The sequence below is a fragment of the Aquila chrysaetos genome, chromosome 24 (assembly GCF_900496995.4).
Source record: "Aquila chrysaetos chrysaetos chromosome 24, bAquChr1.4, whole genome shotgun sequence".
Classification (NCBI taxonomy): domain Eukaryota; kingdom Metazoa; phylum Chordata; class Aves; order Accipitriformes; family Accipitridae; genus Aquila; species Aquila chrysaetos.
In genome coordinates this window covers 5,012,952-5,025,911 of record NC_044027.1, presented here as the reverse complement: position 1 = coordinate 5,025,911, position 12,960 = coordinate 5,012,952, and the positions used below count along the sequence as shown (strand labels likewise).

Genomic DNA, 12,960 nt, shown 5'->3' with positions numbered 1-12,960 from the left:
ACAGGATCCCGAGGAATGGAGGGTGCTGGGGGGGTGTATGGGGTGGGAGCTACAGCTCAGCAAAGGGGTTGGGGCCAAGGTAAAGAGTATTTTCCAACCCCTCTGAGCTAGTGCCTGTCCAACTCCATGTTCTGGGCTAAAAATGAGATATGTTGCTTCTAATTAATGTATATAAATAAATACATTGTATAAATACATTACTGGCGAGCTTATGGAAGTGTGTAGGATTTAAGCTTCTGGGGGAAAAAAAAAGCCCTATGCCCTTGAAAAGAGCTTGTCTTAGCATCCGAGGGAACAAAACAATGAAAATAGCTTTGGATCCTGCTGTTAGAAACCTTTAAAATAAGCATCAGAGCCAGTTTTTGAAAGATCAACACAACACCAAGAAATTCCATTTAATAATTAAAAAAAGACAATACAAAATGCAAACATTTCTTTTTACAAAGTTCAGATACATTTTTTTTCTTTTAATCAAGTGCAAATAACTTCATGAACTACATCTTTCTCATTAATCATTTTTGCTGGAAATGGTAAGTTGTGGCCCACTGCAAAAGGCAGATATAAATATTCCAACATGAAAAAAACAAAATAACCAGCAACCCTTATTTATGTTCACCGCGTCGAAACATTCAATACATCTGAGAGGTGGCTGATGATGCAGTTTTCAGCCTTTCAAACCCTTTCTGAGTCGTGGGTGTGGGTGAAGAGAGGGACTGAACTGCAGTGGGGTGGTTCTGGTGGCCCTGTGGACTTCCTTTGGGGTTTATTTAATATATTTGGTGAAAGGAGGAGGAGGAGGAGATGTTATCAGGTGGCTTTGGCCGTTGCAGCAGGATGCGCTGCCCACCTCACCCTTCCAAAGCTGCTTTAGGGGAGCAGAGGGGGTCGATGCAGTGACAACGGTGGCAACCAGGACAGCCCGAGGCTCCGGGAGCCCCAGTGCCCCACAGGGTCAGAGCGACAGCAACCCCGCTGTTAAATCACAAAAGAATTAACAAACTCCTCTGTGGGCACGAGTGGCTGCATCGCACCGGGGCCACCGCAGTGGGGTTAGTCATTCCTGGGTTGTTTTTATTTTTGCTGTTGGTTTTTTCTTTTTTTTTTCCTTCTAAATATGAAAGACCCTTTCAATGGTCACTGCTCCACTGTGACTGCCCCAAAGCAATAATCCCCCCCGCCACCTCCAAATCCCTACAACAGCTTTTGTGCATCAAAGCAGCTGCTTTCAGACACCAACCAAGTGACAAACAGCTCAGCCCACAGATGTCGAGCTTCCAAACAGGCTGGGAGCCGGGTGGCAGGAGGGGTAAATCCACAGCTGGGATCAATCAGGACAGACTTTTCCAACCGACACATCTTGGGGACAAACCTCAGCCCCCTTTGCCAGCGCTCACCCAGCCCGCAGCCCCTAACAGAGCCCCGAAGAAGCTCTGGAGCAGCACGGATTGAGGAGGGAAAACACGGGTGAGCAGCTGCCTCCCGATTTCAGCAAGGACTGGCCCAGGGGAACGTGCAGAGCAATAAATAATTGGTTCATTAAGAGCAGGGCTCGCCCCAGATGCGGTCAAAGGGACAGTGAGAGACAAGCGGGGACAGGGATGGGAGAGGACCTGCCAAGAGGAAAGCTGTAGGCAAGTCGACCACATTTAGTCCTGGCAGCTCCAGGTCTTCAAGAGGATGAAGATGGGGATGAAGGCATGGGGAGGTGACAGCGGAGAGCCGGTGGCAGGGCTGGAAAGGCAGAGAGGCTTGGGGAGGAAGAAGAGGGATGACCGCTGGCAGCGGTTGCCTGTCGCTGGGGGTCCTGTCTGGCCACGTGGAGATGCCAGGGGGACAAACCCACTGGTGACATCCACCTGGCCACCGTCCCCAGCCGTGCCTGTCTGCAAAGCTCGGGGAAGGCAGGTGGCAGTGAAGGGGGGGGGGGGTGGTGGTGGCAGGATGGGGTCGTCCCCCCCCCCGCCCCGGGATCCGCAATCTGCTCCCTGGGGAGGGTCTCCTGCAGCATCCCAGCGGGACGAGCACATGCGGAGAGAAAGAGCCAAAAGCACCTGAAGGGACTTGGAAGCACAAAGCTTCCCCAGAGCTGGGGAGGGATGGCTCTCCCTCCATGGATCTCCATACCTGGGAGAGTGATTTTGGGGCTGAGCCAAGGGACAGCTCCCCTCTCCTCCCAGCATGCCCCCCCCCCGAACCCTGCCTCGGGACTAGCCCCCGGGTCTCAACTCATCCCTGAGCCCCTGCAGGGAAGCAAAATGGTTTGTGACAAGCAGGTGATGGGGCTGAGTTTTGCATCCTCCTCGCAATGGGGCTTGAATAACCCTCAAACCATGAAGGATCAGCCCAAAAGCACACAGCCACCCCAGCCACTCCATCTCCTCCATGGACGGACCGAGACACCTCGAACCCCCTTGCAAAAACTCACCCCATCACACGCCGAGCAGGAGAGGCACCATCTCCCCCTGCCCCTGAACAGGGGGTTTTATCGGGGATAAATGCGGCAGAAAAGGTTGCAAGACCTGAAAACGCCATCCTGCTGGTCAGCGGCAGCCCAGGGCTGGGTTTGCTTTGGGTGGATGGTTTTTCTTTTGTTACAAATGCACATTCTCATTTCTCAGGCAGGTATAAATATTGTCGTTTCTAGTAGAAAAAAAACACTTCCCTCTAAATAATATAAAGAAGACTCAAATGATTGCACTTAATACATATGAAAAAGGTAGAAAGGAGGATATCCTAGTGCACAAACATTTACTCCTGCTCTTCACAAAGCTTGCTTTTCCGAGTTACTCTTTGGCAGAGCTTGTAAGAAAGTCTGGTTTCTTGGCACAAGTGTCTGGGGTGGGGTTAAAAAAAAAAAAAAAACCAAACCCGGCTGAAAGTCCTTCTCCTTTGCTCCCTGTTTTCTCCCGTGCAGCCAGACATTGTTCTCCGGGAACGTGGCTTGGCTGTGCTTTCCTCCCAGCGCCAGCGCGGCTCTCCGGCGGGACGGCCACTGGAGCCACCACGGTTGCTGTTCGCTGGCGTGCTTTGCCGATCTCTCCTTTGAATTTTCTTTTTAATCAAGTATGCTTTTTTAAATTCTTTTCCCCCGATCTCTGCAAAGCGATGCCGATACCCACGACCCAGGCGCTGCGATAAATTCGGCGTTATCTTCTTGCACTCCTCTGTGAAAGGGCTCGGTGGGGCTGCAGCCAGTGCCAGCTCCATGGGCTGGAAGGACGATGACCCCCCTGATGTCCCGGGCTGCTGGTGGCACCGGGGAATGGGGACAGACCTGGCATAAAGGAAACCAAAGGGAGGACAGAGGATGGCGAAAGGACCGGTGCTTCTGTTTCCTAAAATGAAGAAGCTGCTTCGGAAGAGAGGAGCGGCTTCGCCAGCAGCTGGATGAGACCGGAGCATCCCTCCCCGGCCGGGGGCACGGCTCTGCGGGGAGCGGCGGAGAAATCGTGGGGGGACGTCTGCGGGGCGAGAGGTGGCAGTCCTGCCGGAGCCGAACGGAGGAAGGAGAAAATCGGAAAGGAGAAGGAAGGGAGAAGAAGGTTTCCTTGGCTGCGGGGCGGCCTGGGGGCAGCGGGGGTGCGGGGGGCTATTTGTAAGGCCGGAGGAAGCTGGAGACTTTGGAGCGGAGGAGCTTGATGAAGGAGCGGGGTAGCATCTCCTTGTGTTTCTCCGTGTACTTGAAGTAGTTCTGGGGGTGCGCCAGCACGTCAAAGAAAGCTTTGATAAGCTTCTTGTCCTGCAGGGAAGCCAAGCCGGAGGGAGGGTCACCATCCCACCCTGTGCTCCCCCGCGGTGGCTCCGAACCGAAGCCACGAGCGCAGGGAGGGCACGGGGGCACATCCGAAGGGAAGGATGCTCCTGCATGCCAGCATCCCCCGGGCAGCGAGGACCGGGTGGGGACACGCTCACCTTGAGGATCTCCTGGTGGTTTTCGGAGGCGTAGAGCCTGCCGTCCCGCACGATGTCCTCCACCAGCTGCTCATAGTCCTCTGCAACACCCAGCCGAAAAACACAGTCAGGGCATGAGCTGTCACTTGTCCCCAAAACTCTGGTCCCCATCCCTGAGCCTGCTCCCCCCCAAATACATGGGAGGTGTGAATTGGGGGTGACCTGGGTACCGCACTGGTCGGGGAGACACCGGCACACCGGGATGGCGTCCGCCTGCGCCCTGTGCTCACCGTCGTAGGTGACGTAGGGGATCTGGAAGCCCCGGGCACTGTTGGCTTCGCTGGTTTTGAAGTTAATCCACAGTTTCCGAGACCGGGCGGTGAAGGCGATGGGCCTCTCATAGGTCTGGCATGTCTCGTAGGTGGTGATGGAAGACGGGGAGGCTGTGGGGAATGGCGAGGGAATATGCGATGCTGGATGCCCATCAGCAGAGCTACCCCCAGCCTTACTGTGCTTAAATGCTCAGGGCGAAGAGGGGCACCAGGGATGGGGGTCGTCCGTGTTTGACAAGGCTGAGTCCCCCCCAACCCTCACGTTACACACCAGGGATGTTGTCATTCCTTCCTTGCTCTGGAAAGCTCCAAATGGGGCTTTTTTACCCCCAGAAAGGAGTGCTGAGACCTGGGTGTGCAACCCAGCCCACGCTTAGCCCATGCACATCCCCCTGATCCAGCAAGACACCAGGGCGATGCCAAACCCCCCACTCACCCAATTCCCAAAAATCCCCTCCTGCCACGCGGGGACGCAGCTTCTTCCCTTTGCACAGGGCAGCTCTGCCAAACCCCAGCCTTTTCCTCCCCCGGCTTCTCCCGTGAGCTCCGCAGCACGCTCGGTTACCTACAGTTTTTCCGCATGACCAAGACGTCGCCGCACTCGTCCTCAGAGGGGAGGAAGATCTCCGGCACCACGATGAGGATCTTGCGCTTGGGCGGCGGGTTGATGTTCCAGGTACACTCGACGTTGGCGGGGTAATTCCCCGGGTAGTTGGGGGACTCGATGTAGCCCGTGTACTCGCCCAGCTCCCCCCCGCATTGCCGGTCTGCAAGGCATGGAGAGGCGGTTCAACTGGGAACCAGTGGCACGGGCACTGGGACAGGGGGAGGTTTACTGGGCAAGGGCGGGAGTGCTCTATTAGCACTGCTCCATGCATCCCCCCCATGCCTGCCTGCATGCATAAAGCACAGAAATGACCCAAAACTTTATTTTAAGAGACTTTTAGATACTTTTGAGGAAAGACCCCAATTCACGCCATGCCTGTCCCCCCCTCCATTGCACCCCAGCTCGCCTACTTTTGCACTGGGACACGGAGGTAGAACCATCAAAGTCGGTGGTGGTGTTGCCAGGACAGGCGATGCAGTAATTCTGCCGAAAATCGGGTTGGTAGGTGCCCACGGCGCAGCGGATGCAGCGGTGGACGCTCGTGTTGTAGTAGTGCCCAGGGGAGCACTGGACTGGGGTGGGGGGAACGGATGGTCAGAGAGCAAAGGGGGCTGCGTCAGCCACAGGCACGGCCCCGCTGGGTGCCCCCATCCCCAGGGACCAGCTCCGACCTACCTTTGGTGTCACAGTCCTGGAAGGAGAGGGCTCCCTCGTGGCGGGTGGTCAGCCCCCCGCCGCAGGGGAAGCAGAGTGCCCGACCCACCTCGGGCTGGTAGGACCCACGGGGACACGGTTGGCAGGGCTTGAAGCCATCGGCTGAGTGCTGGCCGGGGGGACACTGACCTGCGGGCACAGGCATCGCTCAGTCCTGGCATCCCGCATGCCCAGAGCTCGCCCACCCCATGCCCCTGGCTCCTCTCCCCCCCCAGCCTTGGTAGCATCCATATATCCAGAGCAAGCGTTGCCCTTCCCGCGGTGTCCCGCTAATTGATAAATGCCCAAAATAGCAACTTCTGTGGGTCCTGGGAACGCTCAGGGTTTTCCCCTCTTCTGGATGCGGGCTGACAGCTGATGGTTGAGGTTGCAGCCCCGGACATCCCCCGAGCGTGCCTCCCAGCCCCTCTCCGTGCCCCCCCTCACCCGTGCAGCCGGTGATGTTGGTGGCTCCCACCGGTCCGAAAGCATCACCGCGGGGACACAGGTCACAGGAGAGCTGCCCTTCCTTCTCCTGGTAGGTGCCGGCAGGGCAGGGGACGCACTGCTCCGTCTGGCCGTGGTAATACGTTCCCTGCGAGCAGCTAACTGAGAGCCGGGGGGGGGACGTCAGTGATGCGGTGGGTGGGAGGTTGTCACCGCCGGGGGGGACGCGGACGGTCCCCCCGCCCCGGGCACCCCACGATGCTGCTTACCACACTTGCCACCCAGGCGCTGCTGGCCCGGCCCGCAGCTCTCCTGCCGCTCCGGGGCCACGCTCAGCTTCCTTGCCACCTCGTACTCCATCCCTGCAAAGCGGAGCAGGAACCGCTCCTGGTTGATGGATTTCTTCAGGGCTTTGATGGCCGACTTCAGCTTTTTCTCCACTCTCTGTCGCAGGCAGTGCAGGTTGCAGCTGGCTGGGGGTGCAGGGGGGAATGGGGGTGCAGGGGGAAAAAGGGATGCAGTGAGAAAGGAGGGATGGAGAGGGAAACCCAGCAGGATTAAAACCACCTCCCAAATGTTCGGTTGCAAGAGCCGCCAAACACATCCCAATCCGGTGCGGGGTGAGGACTGGTTCGGCTCTTCTTGCTGCATGGGGATGTCACCGTCCCCCTGGTCCCACCATCGGCCATCCCCCTGGTCCCACCACCCCTGCCTGCACCCGAGACGGGCCAAGCCAGTGCCGTGCCCACCTGTGATCTCCTCCGGCTTGATCTCCGCCTCGAACTCCAGCGTGATGCGCGTCACCTCCTTGTTGGAGGAGTTGCGAGCCCGGCGGCCTTTCCCCTTCTTGGACGAGTCGCACTTGAGATTAACGAAGGCGACCTGGCAGTCTGAGCAAGGTGCCGAACCGCCTGCGCCTGGGGAGACATGTAGTCAGCACCCCATCCCTCCTGGGGGGACGGGCATCCCCGCCGCCCCCCTGCCATCAGACCTCACCTTGCGCCCCAGCCTTCCCGGCCTCATCCTGCTTGCCCTTGGCCCGTGGGTGCAGGTGGCACTTGGCATCCTTGATCTTGAAGGAAGCCTTTTGCTTGATTGGCGCAGCGACAGTCTCTAAAAGAAAAGGCGGGTGCTCAACAACCCCGGCGTGAGGCAGCCTGGCTAGCGGTGGCCACGGGCAACCCGGGAACCCCCTTACCGAGGCACTGCTGGCTGCCGTTGGTGGGTCTCTGCTGGCCACCCTGCCGCAGGACGGGGGTCCCGCAGCTCACCGTGTAGCTGCTGTCGGATTCTGCGGGAAGGAGGAACGGGGGTCGGGGGATGCTGGAGCGGCTGCCCGGTCCCCACGATGCTCTGCCAGGGTGACGCAGGGAGGCACGGCTGTGCCGTGGGGGGACGATGCCCAGCATCCCACCATGGGTATCCTGCACCAGGGACCCGTCCCAAGGATCTACACCCAACGACGAGCCCTCCCGAGCAGCCACCTCCCTCCCTCACCCCGGCCACTACTTGGGTGCTCAGCACCCCGGCCGTGCAGCCGCTCCTCTCCCCCTCCAGTTTGGGTCATGCAGGGAAATGGGGACCCCCCCTGCCCGTGCCGGTGGTGGCACCGGCGCCGATACCTGGCAGAAAGTGGGCCTTGGAAGCGCAGGTGAGGGCACAGCTGTCCTTCTTGCCCGTCTTGTTGCAGGTGAGGGTGGCCCGCGGCGGCACCGAACCTGGCAGGCATTTCACCAGCTCTGAGGGACACGCGCCGGCTGGTGACGACAAGCGGGGATGCCCGTGGCTGGCACAGCCCAGGGCCCCGCGAGGGACCCCTGCACTCTCCCAGATCACAGCGGGATTCACCGGAGAGGAGACGGTGCCAGAGCACGGCACAGGGACCCTGGATGAGCATCCCAACCCCCCCAGCTCCTCCGTGGATGTGAGATGTGGCTGCTGGGATTTCAATTTTTTTGGGGGGCGGTTAGCCTGTCCTCAGCGAAGGGGAGGCAGTCAAGTACTAGGGCATAGCCAGAGCCAAGAAAACAGCCCCTTTAGGGACATTTGCTGGTGCAAAAGCTCACGGCCAGCCCCAAGCATAGTTGAAAAAGCAACGAGATGACCAAGGGCAGCAGGAGCAGGGCAACACCTTACAACACTTCTCATCCAGACCCATGCGGGATGGACATGGGGCCCCAGCCAAAAGCAGCCCACCCTGGAGCATCGCTGCACCGGGATGCCCCAAAACCTCTGTGCTCCCCCTGCCCTGACCTTAATCCCAACAGCCCCAAGTGTCGGAGGGGCCGCGGGGCATCGGGAGCATCCCCAGCCATCGTGTGTCCTGCCCCGACGTACCTATACAGTCCTTTTTGTTCCAGTGCAGCTTGCAGCCGGCGGGACAGGTACACTGGTAGCTGCCGGGCGTGTTGATGCAGCCGAATTTGCAGCCCCCTCGGTTGATGCTGCATTCATCGATGTCTGCGGGGAAGAAGGGAGAGGAGGTGGGCGAGGGGCAGCCGGACCCCCCCCCCCCACCGGGCTCCGACACCGAATCGCTGCATTGTCTCAGGGCTGTGATTTTGGACGGATAAATTGCATGACCCATGCCCAGCTGGAGATGGGGGACGTACACCCCAGAGCACTTGCAGCCGTGCCTCCTCCCTGCAGCCACGGGGACAAGGGAAACCCCGACTCTCGGTGTCCCCAAGGGCCGGGTGGTGACGGGTGCAGCCCACCCAGGCTGAGCCCGGCCCCGCGGCGGGCTGGGGAGCTGTGGGGGGCAGCAGACGGAGCCGACATGGAAGCACTTAGCAGCCGAATTCAAAAGGCAGCTGCTCAGCAGCTCCGGCCCCTCTCTCCGCAGCGGGGACCCTCCGCCCCGGCCCGAAACTGGGGGTCAATCCTCCAGGTCTGGGATGAAGCAGGGGTGGAGGTGGGGAGCTGCCAGCGATGGAGCTGCCCCCCAAACACCCCTCCCTGCCCGGCTCCCCCTTCTTGGGAGCACTGGTGGGAGCCAGCGATCGCTCCGCCGCGGGGTCACACCGAGAGCATCCCTGGGGCCGCGCTGGCTCACGCCGGCTGCGTGTTTCGGGAGCAGGAGGAGGGTCGCCCACCCTCGCCGGGCAGGCAGCGCCGGAGCACCCGGCCTCGTGCCACCATCTCCCCGGGGCCGACGGCACCGCTGCCGCGACACGCTCCGGCAACCCTCCCCAAAGCATGTTTCATCTGCCTCCCCGCTTCCCGGGGCGCTGCACGCCCCCGCCCTTGGGAGCTATCTGCCTTGTGAAACTTAAATCAAACCCTTTTGATGTTTCCCTTCCCACCCCGTCCCAGCTCCCTGCCAAAAACGCCGGGGATTTCTCCCTCTCTCCCGCTGCAGACAAGTCGCAAATTGTTCCTGTCGCTCCGTTTGAAGTTGCAGACACCAGCGTCTGGGCTGCGAGCCCCCTCCCTGCCTGGCCCCAGTTTGGGGTACGTGGGGAACCCACCGGGTGAGCGCTATCCCCAAGGGTCCCACAGCAACCGTGCCGTGGGGCTGCCCCATCCCTGGGTGCCCCATGTGCCTCCCTGGGACCCAAACCCGGTGGGGTGATGGGCTCCTCCTGCCAGCATCCAGCCGGTCCTACCTCCGCAGTGGGTGAGCCCGTAGAGCGTGTAGCCCTTGTTGCAGAGGCACTGGAAGCTACCGGGGGTGTTGATGCAGAGGTGGTCACAGGTCCGGTCGAAGGAGCACTCGTCGATATCTGGAGGAAAGGCAAGGGGGGGAAGGTGAGGGCTGGTGGGGCGGAGGGGCAGCCCCCGGCACAAGGGCTGTCCCCCTCCTGCTCAACCTGCTCCGGCAAGCTGGGGGCTGCACTGGGATGCTCAAGGGATCCAGCATGGGATGCTTCAGGGATCCAGCACTGGGATGCTCCAGGGACCCTGCACTGGGATGCTCTGGGACGCAGCACTGGGATGCTCTGGGGACCCAGCACCAGATTGCTCTGGGGATCCAGCACCGGGATGCTCCAGAACCAAGTGCTCCCATCCTGCCTGCCTCCAAGCTCCCTCTTCGCCCACTCCAGCTGCTGCTACATGGAAGCAGCAGCCTACTGTCCCAGCATCTCCCCCTGCCCTAAGCTCCTGCAGCCCCTCTGCACCTCAAACGGGCCAAACAGGGCCAGCACCATGCCCTTGTCACGGGATGGCTGTGAGAGCCCCTGGCTGTGGCCCAGCCAAGGCACTGCCCCGTGCCAGGGAGAGATGCTGCGTGGGCAGATCCTGCCCCGGGGATGGTGCCAGCGATGTCTGCTCGGCCCCGCGGGGCACCTCGCCGGGGCAGGGAGGCCCTGGCTGGGTGGGTGAACCCACCCTGGCGGGTTTGAGCATCATTTCATTGGCTTCATTAAGTTAATTGCCGTGCTCGCGTCAAACTCCCAAGAGCGTGGAACCTGGACGGAGATGAAAGCGGTCGCAGCCCCGGAGCGCACCAGCCCCCTCCTTCCCCGGCCGCACGCTTTTGGGAGGCAACACTTGGGCTCATACACACCCGCCGTGTCGGCTTCGGCCATGGGCTGGGGGGGCAGAGCCCCGTGCTCCCCCCAGGGATGGCCCAGTGACCTGCCAGGTCATTTAAACCTGCTGGGTTTAGGTGGGGTGCGCAGGAGGACTTCAGGACAGGGAGAAAAAGGTGGGAAAAGCAGCGCAGAGCAGCCGGCTCCCTCCGGAGCAAGCTGGATACATCTTCCCCCTCCCCTCCTGCCCTCCGACAGATGGGAAAAGGAGGAATGCTTTTACAAAAGCTACTGAAATCCTTGCTCTGCCTTGATGGTTTGCAAAAAATGGCGCATCCCTGAGCAGGGCATGATCCAGCCCCTGCCACGGGGCGGCTGGCGGCGGGGGAAGAGGCAAGGCAGGACATGTCCTGCTGCTCTTCCCGTTACCCAGCCCAGGAAAACGGTGGCCTCTCGAGAGGGAAGCAAGGAGCCAGTGCATCAGTGTGTGCGCTTTAGCAGGGAGCTACGGTCGTGCTGCTGCGGGATCGCTAGCAAAAACTTTGTGCAATAAAGTGGAGAAGCTTGGGAGAAGCCCAGAAGTGCCAGGCTGGGTGCTGAGTTCAGGGTGCCCTCCCAGGACTCATGGGGTGCTGGTGGGGTCCCCGGTCCCCTGCCACGGGTGCTCCAGAGCAGAGCCGACAGCTCTGGGCTCAGGGTGTGCTCGCTGCCAGGGCTGCCGGCGGGGACGCTCCCTGTGCCTGGACAGAGCTGCGTCCCAGCTCATGGGGCTGCCGGGAATATCATGACCGTCATCCCAGCCCTAAGTAAGGCCAGAGGATTTCACCTGGCATCTGCCTAATTGCTGGCTTTAATTCTGCCGCGAGAAGAGCCCAGAAATCCCCAACTCGGGAGCAGGGCTGGGATGGCAGCCCAGCTCTGCAGATCAAAGGGCTAAGCCTCAGACCAGAACCCAAATCCAACACTAATCCCCCGAAGGATGTACGCGGTGCAGAGGAAAGCAAAAAGGAATGAATAACCGGGCCAGCGCTCCTCCAGCAGCAGCCGTGGGAGGGCTGAGAAACGCCGGAGGGCAGGGAGAGGTGATGTCCCTGGCCAGGGCAGGGTGCCAGGGTCTCGCTGCCCCTTACCTTGGCAGTTCCTCTCGTTGATGAGCAGTTTGTAGCCCTTCTTGCAGCTGCACTCAAAGCTGCCCACCGTGTTCCTGCAGATGTGGTCGCAGCCGCCGTTGTTGAGCCGGCACTCGTCGATGTCTGGTGGGGACAGGGGACACGGCATCGTACCCCGGCTGGGCTGCTCGGCTGGGAGAGCGGGGTGCTCCCCTCCGGACCCCGTCCCCACCAAGAGCCGGCAAACAGAGGAAACGCTTTGGGCTCTGATGGTCACCGGAGGAATGTGGCTGCTGGTTTTATCTGGGTGTATTTGGGGAGCTGATGCATGACACTGGGGAAGGCCAGGGCTTCTGGGCTCAGCTCCTCTTGGAAGTCGTGCAAAAGGCTTAATTTCTGCAGGTCTCAGCATCCCCCGGAGCAGAGCCAGGGGCCAGGGTCTCTGAAAGAGCCTCGCAGCTGGGGGAAAGCACCAGACCAATCTGCAGAGTCACAGGTTTGGGCTGGGGGCTACTTTTGGGGACCAGGAGCAGCAGGACGAAAGAGCAAACCGGGAGGGGACATTCCCTCCTTCAAAAACAGCCGCTTGACAAAATAAATACTTTTCAACCCTCACCTCTCTGCTTGCCATCTCCTTCCTGCCATAAACAAAGCTAAAAATGACAATTACTGCAAAGAGCCCCAACAACTTGGAAAGAGGCTGGGACTTGGTTATTTGGTTGGTCTTTTTTCCTTTTTCCACTAATCACAAAATTTACTGCTAGGAAATGACCTGTAAAATGGAAGGAGACCAGGAAGAGGCAGCCGCCTTCCCCGTCCCTCCATCCCCCAGCTGCCAGCGCCAGGGCGGCAGCTCTGCCTCTCTGGGGCTGGGGCTTTCTTTTTATGACTGCAAAGGAGCGAGCTGTAAACCAGCCCGCAGCCGTAATAAAACCCCCAGACACAGGGGACGTGGCTCTGGGTTATTGCACGTTCCTGGAAACTGCAGAACTGGAGAAGGGAGGGGGTATGTTCTGATAAAATAACAGGGGGCAAGGGGTTTCTGGAAGCAGTCAGCAGGTAGACAGGCAGCCGGCAGTGGGACAGGCTTGCCTTTCAACTGGGGTCAAGTTCCCGGAGCTGCCAAAAGACACAACGCAGGCATCGGCCAGCCCCGGGGTCGCGGCGTCCCCTTGCCCGGGGGGGTGGCAGGTTTGGGTGGCCGGGGTAACCAGTCTGGACCGTTCCCCCTTGCAGAGGCAGGTGGATGGGGATGTTGGTGGGTGCATGCAGAGGCACGCTGCATCCCATGGTGTCCTCCCCAAAGCGGGACACGGTGCTTGGACCCGTCTGGACAGTGACTGCAGAGACACTTATGCATCTCAAATTCCCAGAGTGGGTATGGATTTCCTGCACGCCCAGCCCTT

The 12,960-nt window shown here is 60.0% G+C and overlaps 1 protein-coding gene across 4 annotated transcripts in view; it reads right to left on the bottom strand.

Annotated features, from left to right (window-relative positions):
• Nucleotides 1-401: 401 nt before the first annotated feature.
• The window catches only part of SCUBE3 (signal peptide, CUB domain and EGF like domain containing 3), a 39,052-nt gene continuing 26,493 nt past the window's right edge, over nucleotides 402-12,960 (bottom strand). For 2 of the 4 annotated variants that reach the window (XM_029999484.2, XM_041119670.1), the window contains 15 exons: nucleotides 11,576-11,698; nucleotides 9,579-9,695; nucleotides 8,308-8,430; nucleotides 7,593-7,727; nucleotides 7,169-7,261; nucleotides 6,967-7,083; nucleotides 6,720-6,887; nucleotides 6,240-6,443; nucleotides 5,971-6,132; nucleotides 5,506-5,673; nucleotides 5,241-5,402; nucleotides 4,793-4,990; nucleotides 4,182-4,334; nucleotides 3,913-3,992; nucleotides 402-3,739 (listed from right to left, as the gene is read on the bottom strand). In XM_029999484.2, the coding sequence (XP_029855344.1) occupies nucleotides 3,590-3,739; nucleotides 3,913-3,992; nucleotides 4,182-4,334; nucleotides 4,793-4,990; nucleotides 5,241-5,402; nucleotides 5,506-5,673; nucleotides 5,971-6,132; nucleotides 6,240-6,443; nucleotides 6,720-6,887; nucleotides 6,967-7,083; nucleotides 7,169-7,261; nucleotides 7,593-7,727; nucleotides 8,308-8,430; nucleotides 9,579-9,695; nucleotides 11,576-11,698 (2,153 nt within the window). In that variant the 3' untranslated portion in view covers nucleotides 402-3,589. Of the gene's footprint in view, nucleotides 3,740-3,912; nucleotides 3,993-4,181; nucleotides 4,335-4,788; nucleotides 4,991-5,240; nucleotides 5,403-5,505; nucleotides 5,674-5,970; nucleotides 6,133-6,239; nucleotides 6,444-6,719; nucleotides 6,888-6,966; nucleotides 7,084-7,168; nucleotides 7,262-7,592; nucleotides 7,728-8,307; nucleotides 8,431-9,578; nucleotides 9,696-11,575; nucleotides 11,699-12,960 lie in introns of all 4 variants that reach the window. The other 2 variants (XM_041119669.1, XR_003921268.1) reach the window with 2 other exon arrangements.